We start from the raw sequence: 22,016 nt of genomic DNA, 5'->3' as shown, positions 1-22,016 counted from the left end.
AGTCCTGTGGACGTAGTGTGTGGCTCTGACTGGGGGGGGCGGAGTCCCGTGGACGTAGTGTGTGGCCCTGACTGGGGGGGGCGGAGTCCTGTGGACGTAGTGTGTGGCTCTGACCGGGGGGGGGGGGCGGCGTCCCGTGGACGTAGTGTGTGGCTCTGACCAAGGGGGCGGCATCCCGTGGGCGGAGTGTGGCTCTGACCGGGGGGGGGCGGAATCCCGTGGGCGGAGTGTGCCTCTGACCGGGGGGGCGGAGTCCCGTGGACGTAGTGTGTGGCTCTGACTGGGGGGGGCGGAGTCCTGTGGACGTAGTGTGTGGCTCTGACCGGGGGGGGGGGGCGGCGTCCCGTGGACGTAGTGTGTGGCTCTGACCAAGGGGGCGGCATCCCGTGGGCGAAGTGTGGCTCTGACCGGGGGGGGGGGGGCGGAATCCCGTGGGCGGAGTGTGCCTCTGACCGGGGGGGCGGAGTCCCGTGGGCGGAGTGTGCCTCTGACCGGGGGGGCGGAGTGGCGCTCTGACCGGGGGGGCGGAGTCCCGTGGGCGGAGTGGCGCTCTGACCGGGGGGGCGGAGTCCCGTGGGCGGAGTGGCTCGATGGTTGACAACTTTCTCTGAATGTGAGCTTGCATAGTATAACATGTGATTTATCTCTTCTAGGCTAAGACATCTGGGAAATTTTCAGATGAGGAGCTGGATAACCTGTGGCGGGAGTTCCTCCATCATAGGGAGAAGACCAATGAATACAACATATTGCTCGACACTGTGAGCAGGACAGAAGGTAGGGTCCTTGGCCATATTGATAAACGATGGCTCTTCTTCAGGATTACAAGGCAGAAAGTGTTCTGTGTGCTGCAAAATCTTGTCCTTCACAATTTAATATGTAACACTGCCGTCCTGTGACATTTTTATATGTGGATTTTTAAGCTTAGATTATTGTAGCTGCTCCTCAGACTCAGGAGTATACCTGCAGCAAATATGGAATTGGGCAAATGATGGCTCCTTTTGATGATTGCTCTGGCCTCATGATTGGGTACCAAACCTTTAGCTATTTATCTCTTATGTTCTGTTTCTTCACAGCCGTTGCATATATAGCAAACTTTCCACTTCTTTGTCACTTGTATGATAAACTGCATACAAGCTGACACCCCTTCGGCAAGTAAAACCCTCTGTTATAGGTTATATGACCTCCTAATGTGCTATGAATTATCTCTGTTTCCATTTTTGTATTGCTCCCGTGCTAAAATGAAGGGGGGAGGTGGGGAAGGCAACTTTGAAAAATGGTCTTAATATTGTCTTGCCATTTTGCGTATACAGCTCTTATGAGGAGTCATGTGTCTCTATGGTAACAACAGACTACAGACTGTTACAATTTACTGATCCTGCAACAATGGTCCAGACAGAGTCCGAGCTCATCTCGTCAAGCGTTGTAAGTCTCGCATCCTATATTATGCGCAATTGCTTTGCACTGGGAGTGAAATGCGTGGTTGTAGACAGTGAGATAGTGACAATGTTGTCGTAGGAGGCCTCTAATGGTCCAATTGACTCATCCTCCATTGTCTTCACTAGTTTGTATTCATCAGCCCCTGACTGTTTGTACATGTAATTCACTGTATGGAACAGATAATAAAGGTCTTGTGAAGTTTGAAAGATGAATCATTTCTAATAATGATAAATCTTCTAATTCAGGGATCTCATACTCCTTTTCACCGAGGGCCACATCCACATTATGGTTGCCTTTTAAAGGGGCCGCTTGTAATTGTAACGTCTGTGTAACCCTGTAAAAGGACGGACTGTAATGCACAGACTGGCCGGGGGCCCTATGATGGCTGTCCCCGCATGGTAGCGGGGGCCCTAAGACGGCTGTCCCCGGGTAGTAAGGGTAAGAGGTGTACCAGACTTCAGAATCCAAGATGGACTGCTCTCTAGGCTAAGTACTGGCTGCGTCTGCACTGATTGAAAGATGGAACCACGCAAAAGTGTTTTCTGACTGCGTTCACATTTGGGCTGGCTGACTGCGTTCACTCTGTTTCAAAGATGGCAACCACGCCTTGTGCTGGCTCCACTCCTTCTACTAAGCGCTGGCTGCGTCTGCCCAGATGCCAAGATGGCATAAGCTCCCTGTGCTGGCTCTGCCCCCCTCTCCTAAGCTCAGACGGGTGCCGTCTTAGATTTTGAGCTCCAGCGCACACTTCTACACTACTCCGCATGGGGAAAGTGGAGAGGCATTCCTTCTGTGTCCTGACTTCACGGGTCACATAAGATGACATGGCAGGCCTTATTCGACCCACGGGCCTTAAATATGACACCTGCTTAGATCATCGTATTCTTCTGATTTCTCTGTGCAGTGTTGTCTCCTGCCTGCTTTAACTACTGCAGCTGGATCACATATACTGTGTGGAATTATCTCCACTCCTTTTACTGGTTATGGAAACACCTTGAGAACTGATATAGCAGAACTAAAGTTGCCATTTGGCACTTAAAGGGGCTTGTTTAATTGTATTAAATGGGTAAAAGTGTAAAATTTCTGTAAAAATTAAGCAAATTTGCAGCTCCCCTCTTATTAAAAATCTCTGATCTCGACAATGGGGATTTTTAATTTTTTTTTTCATTTTATAGCTTACTGCTCATTGTCTAGGTTACCGACCACCACCACAGCCTTTTGGCAGTGTCCAACCTCATAGGCACCGAGCTTGTGCTTTGTCATGTTCCCACCTTCAGTATTGTACCTCAGTATTTGTAAGCCAAAACCAGGAGTGGAACAATCAGAGGAAAAGTATAATAGAAACATGTCACCACTTCTGCATTTATCACCCACTCCTGGTATTGGCTTAAAAATACTAATATGAAATACTGAACATGTGAACGTGGCCTTACAAGTTATTTGTTGATGAGCTTATAATCAATCATGAATTCAATCATGTGCTTCTCCAAGCTGATTCTTCTAGCAGCATAATAGTGCCCACACTTTAGGCCAGTGGTGCAAGCATACCTCTAATCTGAACTGTCAGTCATCAGGAGCACACTGTTCCCCTGGCAAGTAGGAAGCTGAAAGTCAGGGGAGCTGTGTGCTCCTGAAGGTAGAGGGTGAGACGACCCTTCCTAATGGGGTTGTGCCATGTAGACCACACATGCTCAGAATTGGAGATCTCAAGCTCTAATAAATAACAATATATGAATGGATATAACTCTGAATGGCCATCATGTAATATTACTTATTTCCTTATGCAGGGTTGGGAAACCTGTGGGCTGTAGATGTCCTTTTCTTTGGCCCCAATGCTGATTCCTGGAATAAAATTTCATGTTTTTAGGATCTAAAGTAAAAGGCTCCCACCAAGATTCCATGATTAAGGCTACAAACCAAAACACATAGATCTACTGTATTTTTTTGTTTGTTTTTTGTGTGTGGATATGCTCATACTTGATGGAGGCATCTAAAGGGGTTGTCTTCTACTTGGACAAACCCTTCTCAATCCCTTTTTCTCCAGTTATATAACAACTATACCCTGCTCCAGTGCTGGCGCCATTCCAGCGATGTTGGCACTGGCTTTCCCGGTAATTGTGTGACGTTATGTCATGTGATCCCTGCAGCCAATCAGCGCTGGCTTTACTCGCTTCTCCTACAGACGTAGTTGACATCTGTAGTAAGTGAGAACTACGGCTGCTCTCACTTGCTCTAACTGTCTTGATTTGTCTAAAAGAGGGGAGACCTAGGGATTCAGGCTGTGTGCCCACTATGCGTTTTTCAAGCGTTTTTGCCTTGGAATTTCTGCAGCGAAAACGCTTGGTAATACGTGCCCCATGGTCATTGCGAAAAAATCCGCAACATGTCCATTATTTTTGCGGAAACACGGCATAATTGGCGCCATTAACTTGCATTGAATCGCTTAATATGCGCATGACTACATGTGCACATGCGGATATTAAGCGATTCAATGTGTGGATGGTAACCGGGTCTGGAGAAGAGGAGACTCTCCTCCAGACACGGGTACCATAGTACCTGTTAAAAAAATAATTTTAAATAAAAAATATACATTATACTCCCCTTCTGATGGCCCGCCGTCTTCTCTCCAGTGCATCCTGACTCCCCGGTGGTTCTCGATTGTGTAAAAGGATCTTCCATTATGTCATGTGACAGGTCACGCAACCGCTGACGTCGGCAGTCGTGTGACCTGTCACTTGTCTAAATGACATCATGGAAGGTCCTTTTACACCACCGCGAGCCGCCCAAGACACCGAACGCACCGGAGAGAAGACCGAGGGCCATCAGAAGGTGAGTATAATGTTTTTTATTTTTTACCATTTTTATTCTTTTTTTTTAACTATTAACTTTGTCATACTATATAAATCCATGCCGGTTGCATGGATTGATATAGTGTGACCAAGTTGTCAAGCACTTTTACAAGTGATGCTAAAATCGCTTGGAAAGCGCTTGACAACCCGCGTGCAGAAATGCATGTGAAGAACGCTTCACATCCGCATGTCCCTGGCAGGAAAAACGCATGTACAATCCGCATGTACAATCCGCATGCGTTTTTCCTACCAGGGAGATGCAGGAAAAAATAAGCAGCATTTCTGTATTGTGGGCACTTAGCCTCAGAAGAGATTGGTCGAAAGTGAACAAAGCCTTTAACTGATTGACTGGAAACGCGTCAATCGCACACCCTTAGCCATAGAGATAATGCAACTTTGACTGGTTCTTACTGGTTTTAAATAGTCAGTTACATGTGAACAATTGCATAATTAATTTAGGAAACACCTGTTGCGCCCTTTCCGGGCAAGTAACCTTTTCCAACCCGTAACATTCCAAACTACTGATTAATTTTATTATATTTCTCTAATGAAGTGCTTGGTTGGGGTTTATCATTTATACATCGCTATAGACTGGTTTAACCCTTTAATATGTCACGATTCGGTTTGCTGCAATGTATTATGTAACCTGCACAGAAAAAACAACTGCAGCTCTTTCGCGTCTCTAAAATGACGTTTTTGTTAGTTAATCGCCAAAGACTAAAAACTTGTGAGCAGCAAACGCCGAAGCCCCTTGAGCGTGCTTTAATCTATTTGCAGTTTCATCCATAACCTCTATTGATGCAGACAACCTCTGCCATTCGGCAGAATATACCATTTAATTAATCTTCTTGCTCGGTCCATGTTCTCCGATTGTAATTGTGTTTTAATGCAATCTTTCAATCAGGTTGCACGTGTCAGAGTAGCTTTTGTTTGTAGAGGTAAAGCATTGGACAGAGTTGGAGATTTGTCAGCACAGAGACCATTAAAGGCCGGATATAGAGCGTTCATGGAAAGATCAGAAATACTCTGCCCGAGGCGGTCGGTGAAGACTAAGAATAAGTGTAGTGTTTTCCTTGATCTTTGCGGGAGGATTCCGGTAAATAATACTTGCCCTTTTCCGGGTGAGGTGCAGGTGACGATGACTAAGTAAAGGGTTTTGTCTAAGCCGCTGGCAAACGACTCTCAGAAATCTAATCCACAACCTTAACTGACATTTATTTTGTAGCAACACGAGACGTCAAGACCATTTCCGTGCCCCCGATCCTGTATTTGTGATATATTTTTGTACATCTTTTTTTATTATTTATCACATATGTGATATGCTTCATGGCATCTATTGCTTATTGTATAATCATTGGTAACTGCAGTGTTTCCTTTATGGCAAATGATAATAAAATAAAAAATGCAATTTTTATTGTGACCAAAAGTCCTCCTTGTGACCTTCAAACATATAGAGTAAGACCTTATAAACTTTCTAGTGCCAGGTATGGATTGTATATTCTTTTTGGAAGATAAATAATTATTTGGACTAAACAAAGTCTGGGGTTTTTAAATTAAATGAATAAAAAAAAAAAAAAAAGTTCCACCTCATCTACCATCCACAAGCAAGGATGGACCCTTTAAGAGGACAGAAGGGTGCTCACTAGTGATGAAAGCAAGTGCTTATTACTGGAGTTTGTCTAGGGTGCTCGGGTATACACAGAGTATCGCGGGTGCTCGAATCAGATGTTCACGTCCCTGCGGCCGCATGTTTGGCTTGGGCATGCATGGCTGCCAGTGGCACTGGGTCACTAGTGTTTATTGATGATGTGACACAGGACAGAAGCAGCCGAATGAATTCTGATATTTTCAGAGCCATACTGTGTGCTCAGATCCAGCCAAATGCCGCCAAACTGGTCGTCATTTCATACTACAGATGGACAATGACCCAAAACATAAAGCCAAAGCAACCCAGGAGTTTATTAAAGCAAAGAAGTGGAATATTCTTGAATGGCCAAGTCAGTCACCTGATCTCAACCCAATTGAGCATGCATTTCACTTGTTAAAGACTAAACTTCAGACAGAAAGGCCCACAAACAAACAGCAACTGAAAACCACCGCAGTGAAGGCCTGGCAGAGCATCAAAAAGGAGGAAACACCGCGTCTGGTGATGTCCATGAGTTCAAGACTTCAGGCAGTCATTGCCAACAAAGGGTTTTCAACCAAGTACTAGAAATGAACATTTTATTTACAATTATTTAATCTGTCCAATTACTTTTGGTCCCTTTAAAAACAGGGTGCACATGTTAAGGAGCTGAAACTCCTAAACCCTTCATCCAATTTTAATGTGGATACCCTCAAATGAAAGCTGAAAGTCTGAACTTTAACTGCATCTAAATTGTTTTGTTTAAAATTCATTGTGGTAATGTCTAGAACCAAAATTAGAAAAAATGTTGTCTCTGTCCAAATATATATGGATCTAACTGTATGTGCATATCTGTGCTCTTCACGGATGAGAACAGGTTCACACTGATCACATGTAACAGAGTCTGGAGACGCCGTGGAGAACGTTCTGATGTCTGCAACATCCTCCAGCATGACCGGTTTGGCAGTGGGTCAGTAATGGTGTGGGGAGGCATTTATTTGGAAGGCTGCACAGCTCTCCATGTGCTCACCAGAGGTAGCCTGACTGCCATTAGGTAACGGGATGAGATCCGCAGAACCATTGTGAGACCATATGCAGGTGGAGTGGGCCCTGGGTTCCTTCTGATGCATGGCAAGCCTAGGCCTCATGTGGCTGAAGTGTCAGTAGTTCCTGCATGATGAAGACATTGATGCTTTGGACTAGCCTGACCGTTCCCCCAAACCTGAACCCAATCGAGCACATCTGGGACATCATAGGTCGTTCCATCCACCAACGCCACCTTGCACCATAGACTGTCCAGGGGTTGACTGATGCTTTAATCTGGGTCTGGGAGGAGATCCCTCGAGAACATTCACCGCCTCATCAGGAGCATGCCCAGGCGTTGTAGGGAGGTCATACAGGCACGTGGAGGCCACACACTACTGGGCATAATTTCCTTGTCTTGAGGCATTTCCACTGAAGTTGGATCAGCCTGTAATTTGATTTTACACTTTGATTTTGAATATCATTCCAAATCCAGACCTCTATGGGATATTAATCTCGATTCCCACTGATCATTTTTGTTTCATTATTCTCAACGCTCCACTATGTAATGAATAAACATTTGCAACTGGAATATTTTATTCAGTGATATCTAGGATGTGGTAGTTTTACTGTTCCCTTTTATTTTTTTGAGCAGTGTATATAATCTGTATGTCAGTTTTTCCTGTGATCCTCCATGTTATGAGGATACAGATAATGGGTAATAGGCGGGCAGCACGGTGGCTCAGTGGTTAGCACTGTTGCTTTGCAGCACTGGGGTCCTGGGTTCAAATCCCACCAAGGACAACATCTGCAAGGAGTCTGTATGTTTTCCCCGTGTTTGTGTGGGTTTCCTCTGGGTTCTCCAATTTCCTCCCACACTCCAAAGACAAACTGATAGGGGCTCACAATCTAGATTCCCTATGGGGACAGTGATAATGTATGTAAAGCGCTGCGGAATATGTTGGCGCTATATAAAAATAGAGATTATTATCAGGTACTCTATGCCCTAGGGTAATCATGAATTTATGATTATGGTTGCCATGGACCCCTCCCGCCCTTGCGTTGAGCCAACATTTTGTGACTTTGCAAAGCTTTTTACAAAGGAATTCTGGCATAAAAGATTTGAATTGGGGCCAAAGACTGGAAATTGCTTTTTATTAATTTTTACATTTACAGGTTACATAATTTTTTTTTTATTTATTTTTTTTTTTAACCCTTCTTGCCACCTCTTCTAGTCTAAGGAGAAAATCCTAATTGGGGTATGTGCACACAATGTCTTTTTCGGGCAGATTTCGCTCGAAAAAAGCGTTCCGAAAAGTGGGAAAGAAGATTTCACTTCAGATTTCCAAAGGGTGAGGTGAATTCTTCTCGCGGCTTCAGCCACTGTTTTATATTTCGAATTTAAATAAAAAATACGTCAGAAAAGATGCTTCAGGGCAAGCGCCACTGGTATTTTCCCAAAGCATCTTCTGCTTCAGGAATAATGTGGGTACGCCGGCGTTCTCAAACAAGTCATTTGCACACACCCTTAAATTCCTCTGGTCCACAATGAGTTCCTTCATAAAATGGCTGAGCAGATAAAGCATTTTCTAGGACACTGACCCAGTGGGGTGGACACAAGGCTCACAATTCTTTCCAATTCTCTTTTTGGTAACAGAAATCCACAAAAATATTATCAGCCCTGATGAAAATGAGATTAAGGCAGAAGATCTGCACAGCAAACACACAGATTTAAAGGAGAAACTCCGCAGCATAAACCAAGGATTCGACCGCCTTCGGAAAATAAGTCATGAAGGTTACAGTGGTGAAAGAGGTGAGCGTCTGGCACATCATTCATGATTAAATCCCATTTTAGCGCAAAGACGGTAAATTGACCATTTTTCAGTGCCCTTTCTACTTGACATATACTTTGAAAAGTAGAGTCTTTGTACGTCCATAACATTTATAAATCTTAACTTTTTTTTTTTAACTCCAAGATAAATCGTGTATAATACTTAAAAGGGTTGTTCTAACTTGGCAAGTTATCACCTATCCTGACTTGCTGATTGGTAGGGTCTCGCAATTTGAGCCCCAAAGACTGGGGATGTGAAGAGTGCTCTGCCATCTCTTGCCTTTGTGCATGCTCAAACACTTCTCCGTTCTGCTGGAGCTCCGTTCTCTGGACTAAACTTTCAGATAATGCTTTTTAAGAGCTGCGATCATAATTCAGCCTACACTTTGTCAACAGACCCTCTTCTAACCGCTTGGCATCTACAAGCAGTAGACTTTTTACATTAGGTACTGTACAGTAATCCGATGTGTCAAAACTACGCTGCCTAAGGTAGTGCCCAAGCAGACACTGAGCTAGTAGAGCATGCTGGCCCCCTTTTGAGTGTAGAATCTTGCAAAATTAAAGTGCAGCTGTGCAGTAATATAATACTGAATGCCTACAAGATAAGTAATGCCCGATGTATAAAGAGATCTTCTGCATGATGATGTCCTTCACGACATCCTCTAGGCATGAAATGAGTGAGCTCAGAAGTCAAGTTGGCTCCATACATTTCGGGTTGTCGGCTGCATTATACTGCAGGCATCCGAGAGTAACTCATGGGATCGGCACTAGTTCCGATTGTCATCCAAGAATTCAAACTGTTGCAATCGTGACAGCAGCATTTAAAAGGTAGTTAAAAAAAACTCACAGTATTAAAAATAATACATAATAAAGTATATAAAATAGTTTAGGTCACCCCCACTTTTTCACTAAACGTAAAGAGCGAACTACAAAAAATAAATAAAAAGAACTTATTTGGTATTACTGTACAATTGTTCAAATGAATAAAATATTAGAATATGTATCCCATACGGTAAAAGCCAAAGGGGAGAATTGATTTGCTAAAAATCACTTTTTTTTTGTTTTGTTTTCTCTTATCAAGAAAAAAAATGGAATAAAGTAATCAAAAATTCTTATGGACACTAAAAAAGTACCAATACAAACTACAGCTCATCCTGCAAAGAAACAACACTATCCACTGAAAAATCAAATAGTTCTGTCTCTCAGAATGTTAACTGAAGCTAATTTATATAAACAAAATATTATTTATATATATATATATTTTTTTTTGTCATTTCAAAACTACAATTTCTCCTGCGCAAAAAAAAAAAAAAAAAGTCATATGACAAATGTTGGCAGAAAAATAAAAAGGAGAAAGTGAAGAATATTTTATGAAAATTGTCATTTATTTCAGATTTTAACGAGCCAAGAGTTAATGACCTGTGGGACATGGCAAGGAGCGCAAACTTTTCTCCCAGTGAATTGGAATCATTCAAGGTAAAGGAATATAACTAAAAACAACTGCTATAAAAATGTTAATATATTTATTAGTTTGTTTTTTTTTTTCTTTAGGAGGAACTGAAACACTTTGAAACGAAAATCGAGAAACACCAACATTATCAGAAGCAGCTTGAAATCTCCCAGGAGAAGCTGAAGCACATTACAGACTCCGGGGACAAGGAGCACATCAAGAAGAGTAAAGAGAAATATAACGCCCTCACTGACAAGATCAAGGAGCTTGGGTATAAGGTCGGTATCCACAGGTGTGGGGGTGTAACGGGTCTGGGAGGAGGAAACTCTGAGCAACTATACAAAGGGGCAGTCCTTGTAAGGAAGCGGGTGGCTCCCAGGGTAGGTGGGCTGGTAGTCACGGCTAGTGACGGGGACAGTCTCTGGGTAGAAGGGCAGGAGGTCACGGCAAGTGACGGGGACAGTCTCTGGGTAGAAGGGCAGGAGGTCACGGCAAGTGACGGGGACAGTCTCTTGACAGGCGGGTGGCCACGGCAAGTGACGGCTAAGCCTCCAGATAGGCTAGCAGGTGGACGCTCCCAGGTGAGCGAGCAAGAGTCTCTGGACAGGCAGGTGGTCACAGCAAGTGACGGCTGAGCCTCCTGGTAGACTAGCAGGCAGGTAGCAGGTGGACGCTCCCAGGTGAGCGGGCAAGAGTCTCTGGACAGGCAGGTGGTCACAGCACATGACGGCAGAGCCTCCAGGTAGGCTAGCAGGCAGGTAGCCGATGAGCGCTCCCAGGTGAGCGGGCAAACAGACCCATAGACAGACTGGCAGGGCTGGTAGGCAGACTGTCGGACCGCAGGAATGTAAGCAGATAGGCAAGTATCAGGCAGGAATCTGGCAGGTATCTGGTAACGGGACCTGAGGGCTGAAGCAGAGTGATAGGCTATGCAACAACATTGCTCGGGCACCTCCATTTTGGAGGAGGTGCCTTATATATGGTGAGGTCCTCCGGCCATTGGCCGGGGACTCCTTAGGACGGCGCGCGCGGCCCCTTTAAGAGAGGGGGAGCGCGCGCTGCCAGCAGAGCGGGAGGAAGACGCCGGGCATGGAGCGGAGAGGTGAGGGGAACAGCGTCCCTGCCTAGCAGGAGGCAGGGACGCCGACGCTGCAGTACCCCACCACCCCCCCTTTAGGCCCCCCCTTTTTTAGGCCAGACAGAAATTTATCATGGATGTTCTCCCAGGGCTCCCACGTTCTCTCCTCAGGACCAAACCCCTTCCAATCTACTAGAAAAAAGGTCTTTCCTCTTACCCTTTTGGTGGCCAGAATGTTCTCTACCTCAAACTCGTTTTCAGCGGAAACCGGAACAGGAGGCGTACCTGTAGACTTGGAAAAAGAGTTAAGTACCACGGGTTTGAGGAGAGATACATGGAAGGAGTTAGGGATCCGCAAGTTGGCCGGGAGTTTCAATTTATAGGCCACCGGGTTGATTTGTTTGATAACTTGCAGTGGGCCGATGAACCGAGGCCCTAACTTGTAGGAAGGAATCTTGAGCCGGACATACTTGGACGAGAGCCAGACTTTATCTCCAGGACTGAATTGTGGAGGATCCAGGCGTTTCTTGTCAGCGTGTTTTTTCATCCGCTCGGACGACTGAAGGAGTGCGGATCGGGTACTCTCCCAAATGGAGGAGAATTCGCTAACGAGAGATTCCGCAGCCGGATTGTCCACCGAGGTGGAGACGGGAAATGGGATCCGAGGATGCTGACCGAAGACTACAAAAAGCGGGGATTTGGAGGAAGATTCGCTCTCGTGATTATTGTAAGAGAACTCGGCCCATGGTAGGAGATCCACCCAGTCCGAATGGTGGGCATTAACGAAGTGCCGGAGGTAACTGGTCAGGATCTGATTGATCCGCTCCACTTGACCATTGGCCTGTGGGTGATAAGCGGAGAAGTCCAGGGTGACGTCAAGCAGCTTACATGTGGCTCTCCAGAAGCGTGAGGTGAACTGAACCCCACGATCCGACACGATGTGGAGGGGCAGGCCATGGAGACGGAAGATGTGGCGGATAAAGTCTTTAGCCAGCTCTGGTGCAGACGGGAGGCCCGGTAGGGGAATGAAGAGAGCCATCTTAGAAAAGCGGTCAGCGACCACCCAAATGACCGTACAACCGGCAGAGACAGGGAGATCCGTTATAAAGTCCATAGCTATATGCTGCCACGGGGCAGCAGGTACTGGAAGAGGAAGGAGGCGACCGGCTGGCAGGTGTCTCTGAACCTTGTTGCGGGCGCAGGACACACAGGCTGAAACAAAGTCTATTACGTCCTTGTGCAGGGTAGGCCACCAGTAATGCCGGGTAATAAGCTGGAGGGTCTTTTTCTGACCGGCGTGGCCAGCTAGCTTAGACGAGTAACCCCAGTGTAGGACCTTCTTCCAATCAGGTACTGTTACGAACGTCTTACCGGGAGGGAGACTATTTAGATTCACGGGGGCCACCTGCATTACTCTGGTGGGATCAATGATGTGCTTAGGCTCCTCCTCTAGATCAGACACCAGGAAGGATCGGGACAAGGCGTCAGCTTTGATGTTTTTGTCTGCCGGGCGAAAATGAAGAACGAAATCAAAGCGGGCAAAAAACAAGGACCACCAGGCTTGGCGCGGGTTAAGTCTCTGGGCGCTCTGGAGGTAAGCCAAGTTCTTGTGGTCCGTGTAAATAATTACCAGGTGAAGAGCCCCCTCGAGCAGGTAACGCCACTTCTCCAGTGCCAGCTTAATGGCCAATAACTCTCGGTCTCCTATAGAATAATTGTGCTCAGAAGGGGAGAAGAGTTTGGAGAAGAAGCCGCAAGTTACCATTCTTCCGCAAGACGACTTTTGGGTAAGTACCGCTCCGGCTCCAGAGGAGGAGGCGTCCACTTCCAGGAAGAATTTTTTTGTTGCCGTCCGGACGATACAGCAGCGGGCGGAAGAGAAAGCCTGTTTTAAGGAAAGAAAGGCTTCCTCTGCTTCGGGCGGCCATTCTCTGGGATTAGTGCCCTTACGGGTGAGCGCAGAGATTGGGGCAGTCCAGGAAGAGAAGTGCGGTATGAAAAGGCGGTAGTAGTTAGCAGAGCACAGGAACCGCTGAATAGCCTTCAACCCCTCTGGTCGGGGCCACTTCTGGATGGCAGACAGTTTCTCAGGATCCATTCGTAGGCCGGTCTGAGAGATTATGTAGCCCAAAAATGGAAGCGAGGTCTGCTCAAAGAGGCACTTCTCATATTTAGCGTAGCGGTGGTTCTGCCTGAGCAGGACCTGACGAACATCCCTCCGGTGAGTGAGAAGATTCGGAGAGAAGACCAAGATGTCGTCCAGGTACACCACTACGCAGGAGTAGAGAAAGTCCCGGAAGATGTCATTGACCAACTCTTGAAAGACGGCGGGAGCGTTAGAGACCGAAGGGCATTACCAGATATTCATAGTGGCCGTCCCGGGTGTTGAATGCCGTCTTCCATTCATCCCCCTGACGGATACGGACCAGGTTATACGCCCCACGGAGGTCCAGCTTGGTGAAGATTCTAGCCCCCCTCGGACGGTCAAATAATTCCGGAATGAGCGGAAGGGGGTATTTATTCTTCACCGTGATCTGGTTAAGGCCTCTATAGTCTATACAGGGACGGAGTGAGCCGTCCTTCTTTTTGACGAAGAAGAAGCCTGCTCCCGCTGGGGAGGTCGATTTCAGGATAAATCCCCGGGCCAGATTCTCCTCAATATATTCAGACATGGACCGGGTCTCAGCAGCGGACAAAGGGTAAATACGCCCACGGGGAGGAGTAGCGCCGGGTATCGGGTCGATTGGGCAGTCATATGGTCTATGAGGGGGTAATGTCTCTGCCTCCTTTTTATTAAAGACGTCTGCATAAGACCAATAGGGAACCGGAAGACCAAGTAGATTGGCTGGGGTAGGAGAAGGATGGACAGGAACTAAACAAGTCTTATGGCAGTCCTGCACCCAGCGAAGGACTTCTCCGGGCTGCCAATCAAGCACGGGTGCATGTTTCTGAAGCCAAGGTAGGCCTAGCAAGAGGGCGTGAGAGAGTCCAGGCAGAACATGAAAGAAGATGCTCTCTGAGTGCAGCATTCCCACTTGCAGGGTTATGGATTCGGTGATGAGTTGGATGGGATGTGGTAAGAGGCCCCCATCTACGGCAGCGACAGATAAGGATACAGCTAGAGGTTTGGTGGGAATGCAGTATTTCTCTACCAGGGACTGAGAAATGAGATTTCCGGCAGCTCCAGAGTCAAGTTGGGCTAGTTCAAAATAACGGTTCTCCCCGCAGATGATAGAGACCGACAGCAACAGAGATGGAGAGGGTTTACTCTTATCTAGGACGACCTCTCTGAGCGATCCTAGACACAGGCGTTTCCCGACCTCTCCGGGCAGGAACGGATCCGGTGCTCCTTACTGCCACAGTAGAAGCAGCTCCCCTCGGCTCGGCGTAACTCTTGACGGGTCTTGACCATCTTGGTCTGGTCGACCTGCATAGGCTCGGGTGAGTGCACCTGGGGAGTAATGGGAGAAATGACGGGTTTCTGGAAGGTAGGGGCTAGACGTGGAAACCTCCTCTCACGGGTGACCTCTTTGGCGCGCTCCTGGAACCGGATGTCAATCCGGGTGGCTAGAGTTAAGTCGTCGAGAGTGGTAGGAATGTTCCGACCGGCGAGTTCATCTTTAATCCGGCCGGACAGACCCTCCCAAAAGACAGACACCAGGGCGTCGTTATCCCAGGCCAGCTCCGAAGCAAGGGTACGGAACCGTATGGCATATTGGCCCACGGTGAGATTTCCTTGACGAAGGCGTAGCAGAGATGATCCGGATGAGGTCTTCCGTCCTGGTTCGTCGAAGACTTTCCGGAAAGCCGTGAGAAAGGCTGGCAGGTTGGACACCAGGGGGTCTCCTCTCTCCCATAGAGGATTTAGCCAAGCCAGTGCCTCTCCCGTGAGATGGGACATGATGAAGGCTACTTTGGCTCGGTCGGTGGAAAACTGGTGTGCCAACAGTTCGAAGTGCAGAGTGCACTGGTAAACGAAGCCCCGTGCCTGGCTGGGATCTCCGCCAAAACGAGGAGGAGCGGAGAGGCGGGGACCGGGAAGAGATGCCATGGTGTTGATGGGCTGCAGCGGTACCGGGGTAGTAAGTGTGCGTGTGGAGGCAGCTCCCGAAGAGGTAGACAATGTGTCCAGGCGGGAGTTAGCACTACGCAGGTGACTCAGGATGGACTCCTGTTGGGACCTCTGACGGGAAAGTTCATGACATAAGTCCGAGAGCGAGGGAGCTTGGGTGCCACCGGGTTCCATGGCCCGAGCAAACTGTAACGGGTCTGGGAGGTGGAACCTCTGAGCAACTATACAAAGGGGCAGTCCTTGTAAGGAAGCGGGTGGCTCCCAGGGTAGGCGGGCAGGTAGTCACGACTAGTGACGGGGACAGTCTCTGGGTAGAAGGGCAGGAGGTCACGGCAAGTGACGGGGACAGTCTCTGGGTAGAAGGGCAGGAGGTCACTGCAAGTGACGGGGACAGTCTCTTGACAGGCGGGTGGCCACGGCAAGTGACGGCTAAGCCTCCAGATAGGCTAGCAGGTGGACGCTCCCAGGTGAGCGAGCAAGAGTCTCTGGACAGGCAGGTGGTCACAGCAAGTGACGGCTGAGCCTCCTGGTTGACTAGCAGGCAGGTAGCAGGTGGACGCTCCCAGGTGAGCGGGCAAGAGTCTCTGGACAGGCAGGTGGTCACAGCAGGTGGTGACGGCTAAGCCTCCAGGTAGGCTAGCAGGCAGGTAGCAGGCGGACGCTCCCAGGTGAGCGTGAAAGAGTCTCTGGACAGGCAGGTGGTCACGGCAAGTGACGGCAGAGCCTCCAGGCAGGCAAGTATCAGGCAGGTATCAAGCAGGAATCTGGCAGGTATCTGGTAACGGGACCTGAGGGCTGAAGCAGAGTGATAGGCTATGCAACAACATTGCTCGGGCACCTCCATTTTGGAGGAGGTGCCTTATATATGGTGAGGTCCTCCGGCCATTGGCCGGGGACTCCTTAGGACGGCGCGCGCGGCCCCTTTAAGAGAGGGGGAGCGCGCGCGCCCTAAGCACAGTGGCCGGGAAGCAACGCGTGCTGCCAGCAGAGCGGGAGGAAGACGCCGGGCACGGAGCGGAGAGGTGAGGGGAACAGTGTCCCTGCCTAGCAGGAGGCAGGGACGCTGACGCTACAGGGGGGTTTCTGTAGTTTCTTTGTTTATTGATTTCATGAGCTTCTTGCATTTTTGCATATTAATAGAGCTGGGTTTTAATGGTAAAACAAAGTCTTGTGACTCCCTGTGGGTGGTTTTCTTTTTTTCCCTTCCACACTGGCCAATCAAAACATGGTCACGCCCACAAGTTCTGTGGTACACGCCCAGTAGGTTGAAGGGAAACTTAGTATCTTTATTACTGCGGGACATAACTTTAGAACAGCGGGGAGCAGAAGAAAAAGAAAAACTGTTCCAGGATCTGTGGATCAGCGCCAATTGGGAAAGGAACTCTGTCTAAATTTAATCCAGTTAAAGGTCATCTTTAAGTGAATAGAGGCGACTGCAGTTCCCTGCACAACCAGAAGTGAAACATTAGGAGGAGCAGAGCTGCACTATTCACTTAATTCCCAGGCTCGGTGAGGGTCCCCATGATTGGACACCTAAAGTGATGTTCTATCTTGGTGCCATTACACTGTGAGATGGAAAAGCGCCTTATAAATAGGTTATTTTGCATTAATCAATGCTTTTCAATACATAAGTTATATTACATAGTTTTATTAGAATAAAGTAGTACCTTCCCCATCCATTTAATACCTGTAGCCCCCTCTGTAAATGTTCAGAACCCCTCACAGTAACAAAGACAAAGGAAGAGAGAGAGAATATGAAGGGGAATAAAGCTGCAGATGCCCTCCAATCGGGGGTAAAAATCTGTTTGTACACAAGGATTTGTGCATCAGTTGGCTCGAACACCAAATCCTTCATGATTCCTTCGTCTGCCGTCTTTCATACATAACCCAGCGCGTCCTTGAATTTTATAAGCTCCAGAACAAGGTTTATTGCTGTGAATGTCCGACAGAAAACGCCATCTGTATTCACCACCAGTGAGATTCTTCAGCTCCTGACGTTTGCCTGATGGGGCCGATGTACTTAACCCACATTATTAGTATGCTGTTTTTACCTGCACATAAGCATGATGGTATGAAGGGTAGCCGCCATTGTGAGATATTTTCTGTCTTAGTGTTTATACAGAAAGACACTTACTATATGGACGTCCTATTAATCACTTTTTAACCTTTTCATTGCTAGCTATGTAACGGCATTGTATTTCGTATGAAATCTGGACCATTCCCCTTGCCTTCAGTCTGGATGTTTAGTCTGGAGCCCCCCCTATAACAGCAGTGTGGATGTGTAGTCTGGAGCCCCCCCTATAACAGCAGTGTGGATGTGTAGTCTGGAGAACCCCCACCCCCCCCCCTATAACAGCAGTGTGGATGTGTAGTCTGGAGCCCCCCCTATAACAGCAGTGTGGATGTGTAGTCTGGAGCCCCCCCTATAACAGCAGTGTGGATGTGTAGTCTGGTGACGCCCCCTATAACAGCAGTGTGGATGTGTAGTCTGGTGACACCCCCTATAACAGCAGTGTGGATGTGTAGTCTGGTGACGCCCCCTATAACAGCAGTGTAGATGTGTAGTCTGGAGCCCCCCCTATAACAGCAGTGTGGATGTGTAGTCTGGAGAACCCCCCCCCCTCCCCTATAACAGCAGTCTGGATGTGTAGTCGGGAGCCCCCCCTATAACAGCAGTGTGGATGTGCAGTCTGGAGCCCCCCCCCCTATAACAGCAGTGTGGATGTGTAGTCTGGAGCCCCCCCCTATAACAGCAGTGTGGATGTGTAGTCTGGAGCCCCCCCCTATAACAGCAGTGTGGATGTGTAGTCTGGAGCCCCCCCTATAACAGCAGTGTGGATGTGTAGTCTGGAGCCCCCCCCTATAACAGCAGTGTGGATGTGTAGTCTGGAGCCCCCCCCCCCTATAACAGCAGTGTGGATGTGTAGTCTGGAGCCCCCCCCCTATAACAGCAGTGTGGATGTGTAGTCTGGAGCCCCCCCCCTATAACAGCAGTGTGGATGTGTAGTCTGGAGCCCCCCCCCTATAACAGCAGTGTGGATGTGTAGTCTGGTGACACCCCCTATAACAGCAGTGTGGATGTGTAGTCTGGAGCCCCCCCCCCTATAACAGCAGTGTGGATGTGTAGTCTGGAGCCCCCCCCCCTATAACAGCAGTGTGGATGTGTAGTCGGGAGCCCCCCCTATAACAGCAGTGTGGATGTGTAGTCTGGAGCCCCCCCCCCCCTATAACAGAAGTGTGGATGTGTAGTCTGGAGCCCCCCCTATAACAGCAGTGTGGATGTGTAGTCTGGAGCCCCCCCCCTATAACAGCAGTGTGGATGTGTAGTCTGGAGCCCCCCCTATAACAGCAGTGTGGATGTGTAGTCTGGAGAACCCCCCCCCCCCATAACAGCAGTGTGGATGTGTAGTCTGGAGAACCCCCCCCCCCCCTATAACAGCAGTGTGGATGTGTAGTCTGGAGCCCCCCCTATAACAGCAGTGTGGATGTGTAGTCTGGTGACACCCCCTATAACAGCAGTGTGGATGTGTAGTCTGGAGCCCCCCCCCCCCTATAACAGCAGTGTGGATGTGTAGTCTGGAGCCCCCCCTATAACAGCAGTGTGGATGTGTAGTCTGGAGCCCCCCCTATAACAGCAGTGTGGATGTGTAGTCTGGTGACACCCCCTATAACAGCAGTGTGGATGTGTAGTCTGGAGCCCCCCCTATAACAGCAGTGTGGATGTGTAGTCTGGAGCCCCCCCTATAACAGCAGTGTGGATGTGTAGTCTGGAGCCCCCCCTATAACAGCAGTCTGGATGTGTAGTCGGGAGCCCCCCCTATAACAGCAGTGTGGATGTGCAGTCGGGAGCCCCCCCCCCCTATAACAGCAGTGTGGATGTGCAGTCTGGAGCCCCCCCCCCCTATAACAGCAGTGTGGATGTGTAGTCTGGAGCCCCCCCCCCCTATAACAGCAGTGTGGATGTGTAGTCTGGAGCCCCCCCCCCTATAACAGCAGTGTGGATGTGTAGTCTGGAGCCCCCCCCCCCCTATAACAGCAGTGTGGATGTGTAGTCTGGAGCCCCCCCCCCTATAACAGCAGTGTGGATGTGTAGTCTGGAGCCCCCCCTATAACAGCAGTGTGGATGTGTAGTCTGGAGCCCCCCCCCCTATAACAGCAGTGTGGATGTGTAGTCTGGAGCCCCCCCTATAACAGCAGTGTGGATGTGTAGTCTGGAGCCCCCCCTATAACAGCAGTGTGGATGTGTAGTCTGGAGCCCCCCCTATAACAGCAGTCTGGATGTGTAGTCTGGAGCCCCCCCCCCCCCTATAACAGCAGTGTGGATGTGTAGTCTGGAGCCCCCCCTATAACAGCAGTGTGGATGTGTAGTCTGGAGCCCCCCCTATAACAGCAGTGTGGATGTGTAGTCTGGAGCCCCCCCTATAACAGCAGTGTGGATGTGTAGTCTGGAGAACCCCCCCCCCCCCTATAACAGCAGTGTGGATGTGTAGTCTGGAGCCCCCCCTATAACAGCAGTGTGGATGTGTAGTCTGGAGAACCCCCCCCCCCCCTATAACAGCAGTGTGGATGTGTAGTCTGGTGACACCCCCTATAACAGCAGTGTGGATGTGTAGTCTGGAGGCCCCCCCCTATAACAGCAGTGTGGATGTGTAGTCTGGAGCCCCCCCCCCCCCATAACAGCAGTGTGGATGTGTAGTCTGGAGCCCCCCCTATAACAGCAGTGTGGATGTGTAGTCTGGAGCCCCCCCTATAACAGCAGTGTGGATGTAAACACAAAGCGATAGGCAGGGAAGAGGGGAACTCTGCTTCAATTTCTCAATATTTTTTAACCCTTTCTGCTGCAAGCCTGTAGATATGTCCTCGCCATAGATTCATCGTGTAGCTAGGGCATATTTCTACAGTCCGCTTTATCTACACCACTCCGCTATTAAACAGTTTATCTGAAGCCGTATTAAGTGTCATCCACCTTTTTCGAGTTTTTATTTAAATTGTAATTGGGGGCTTAAAAAGCACATGGTTACACTTGGGTTTCATTAGTAATTTTGTGCCATTTGCCTCCTATAGCCGATGCGTTGTCTTTTGCTAACTGCAGAATCGGTTAACTGAGAATCTGTTTTTTTTATGATGTATAATGAAGCGGGTCATGCCGTTCCAGCTTTTTCTCCTGCCCCAGAGTTAATGGGTTAAGCCAAATTTCATGAGAAGAGAGGGAGGTGTTTGTTTTTGTTTTTTCCAAAAGAACGCTGGAAATTCTGCAGAAATTGCTTCCCAACGCTGCTGAAATAACAAGATCCGTCAATAGTCCACTTATGTCTTGGGCAGCAAATCCTTCTCTTCGCTCCATTCCTTCTTTTTGTGTTTTTGTTTTTTTACATTATTTTCCAGTTTGGCTTCTTGTCCCTGCATAGGCAGACAGATCCAGGCAGTTAAGGACAGTAACACTTTGGATATTTCTGTGTTCTCATCCTGTGTAGGTAAAGAAGCATCTTCAGGATTTGACAAGCCGCGTGTTTAAGGATGGCCTCCCCCACAACGAGCTGTGATCAAAGACTGAGGTGAAAACAGAGACCTTTCATACAAAAGGCCAAATCAAGTGTTCCCGACTGTTCTGCAGAGCGCGCCCTGCTTCTGTCAGGAGTGCTGGAAACTCTCCTCGGCAGATGTTCTCTCCGTCCCAGTACAGCCAGTGTCTCCTTCAGGGGAAGCGTTCCGTCTGCCCAAACACATTCCTCTAGAAAAGCCCAATCATTATTCCAAATCGTCTAACATTCATAGAGTTGACGAAAATTCTTATTAGCTACATTGTAGAAATTTGGATTGTGTATATATTCTTCACGCTGTGTTTTTGTATTTTATGGAGCCGAATGAGTTTAAATTGCTTTTTTAGAGATCGGACGATTGTGATAGTAATTAAATATTTTCTATGAAACCTTTCCTCAGTCTGTATGAAATTATTGAAATCTCAAAATTGGGGATGAGCGGACCCGTGGGAGTTCGGGTTCTGGTACCCAACTGAACTTTATGTCCAAAGTTCAGTTCGGGTACCAGAACTTTTCCCAAACATGAACCCGAACTTTGGACTTGAAAAAATTCTCGGTCTCTCTCTTCTCTCATTTCTTCTTCAGACTTTCGGGAGAAGTCCGTGTTCAGAGTTCCACTCATCTCTACGCAAAATGTTTTCGCTTTTTTTTGCGTTGCTTCCCATCAAACATTACCTGTGGTGGTAGTACTAGTGGACTATCTTTGACTTATTGCTTATGCAATTCTGTGAGCCAAGCCATTTTTCAGGTATTGCATATATCCAAGACCACTTTATGGTTTTTGAAGGTCATTTTGGAATAGCCATTTGCTTTAGTCTAAGTTTGACATTTCATCACCAGTGTCTGCAAAGTTTTTTTTTGTTAATCTACAGATTTGAAAAGTTGAGCATGGTCAACAAGTAGATGTACAGTGCATATAAAAAGGCCAGGTTTTTGTCATGTAAAATAAAAATCACATGAATAATTTAAGAACGTTTTTCACCTTTAATGTCACAATCTGTGCAAATCCATTGAGAATCAAACTCAAATCTTCTTGAGAGGAAAAATAGCACAATTTAAAATGGTTTGGGGAATGTGGTTGTGCTCAGAATCAGCCAATCATATGTACACTA

The 22,016-nt window shown here is 47.9% G+C and overlaps 1 protein-coding gene across 1 annotated transcript in view; it reads left to right on the top strand.

The window, feature by feature from the left end:
• LRPAP1 (LDL receptor related protein associated protein 1) overlaps positions 1–21,297 on the top strand; it is a 32,203-nt gene extending 10,906 nt beyond the window's left edge. Inside the window, exons 4-8 of the mRNA XM_073647645.1 lie at positions 654–774; positions 8,591–8,746; positions 10,158–10,240; positions 10,316–10,492; positions 20,839–21,297. Of these exons, the coding sequence (XP_073503746.1) occupies positions 654–774; positions 8,591–8,746; positions 10,158–10,240; positions 10,316–10,492; positions 20,839–20,907 (606 nt within the window). The 3' untranslated portion in view covers positions 20,908–21,297. The remainder of the gene's footprint in view (positions 1–653; positions 775–8,590; positions 8,747–10,157; positions 10,241–10,315; positions 10,493–20,838) is intronic.
• The last annotated feature ends 719 nt before the right edge of the window (positions 21,298–22,016 follow it).

The sequence above is a fragment of the Phyllobates terribilis genome, unplaced genomic scaffold, assembly GCF_046119375.1.
Source record: "Phyllobates terribilis strain yellow unplaced genomic scaffold, ASM4611937v1 Scaffold_1__5_contigs__length_1240528914, whole genome shotgun sequence".
Taxonomy (NCBI): domain Eukaryota; kingdom Metazoa; phylum Chordata; class Amphibia; order Anura; family Dendrobatidae; genus Phyllobates; species Phyllobates terribilis.
The sequence above is the reverse complement of the archived record's forward strand: the minus strand, read 5'-3'. Positions and strand labels throughout refer to the sequence as shown.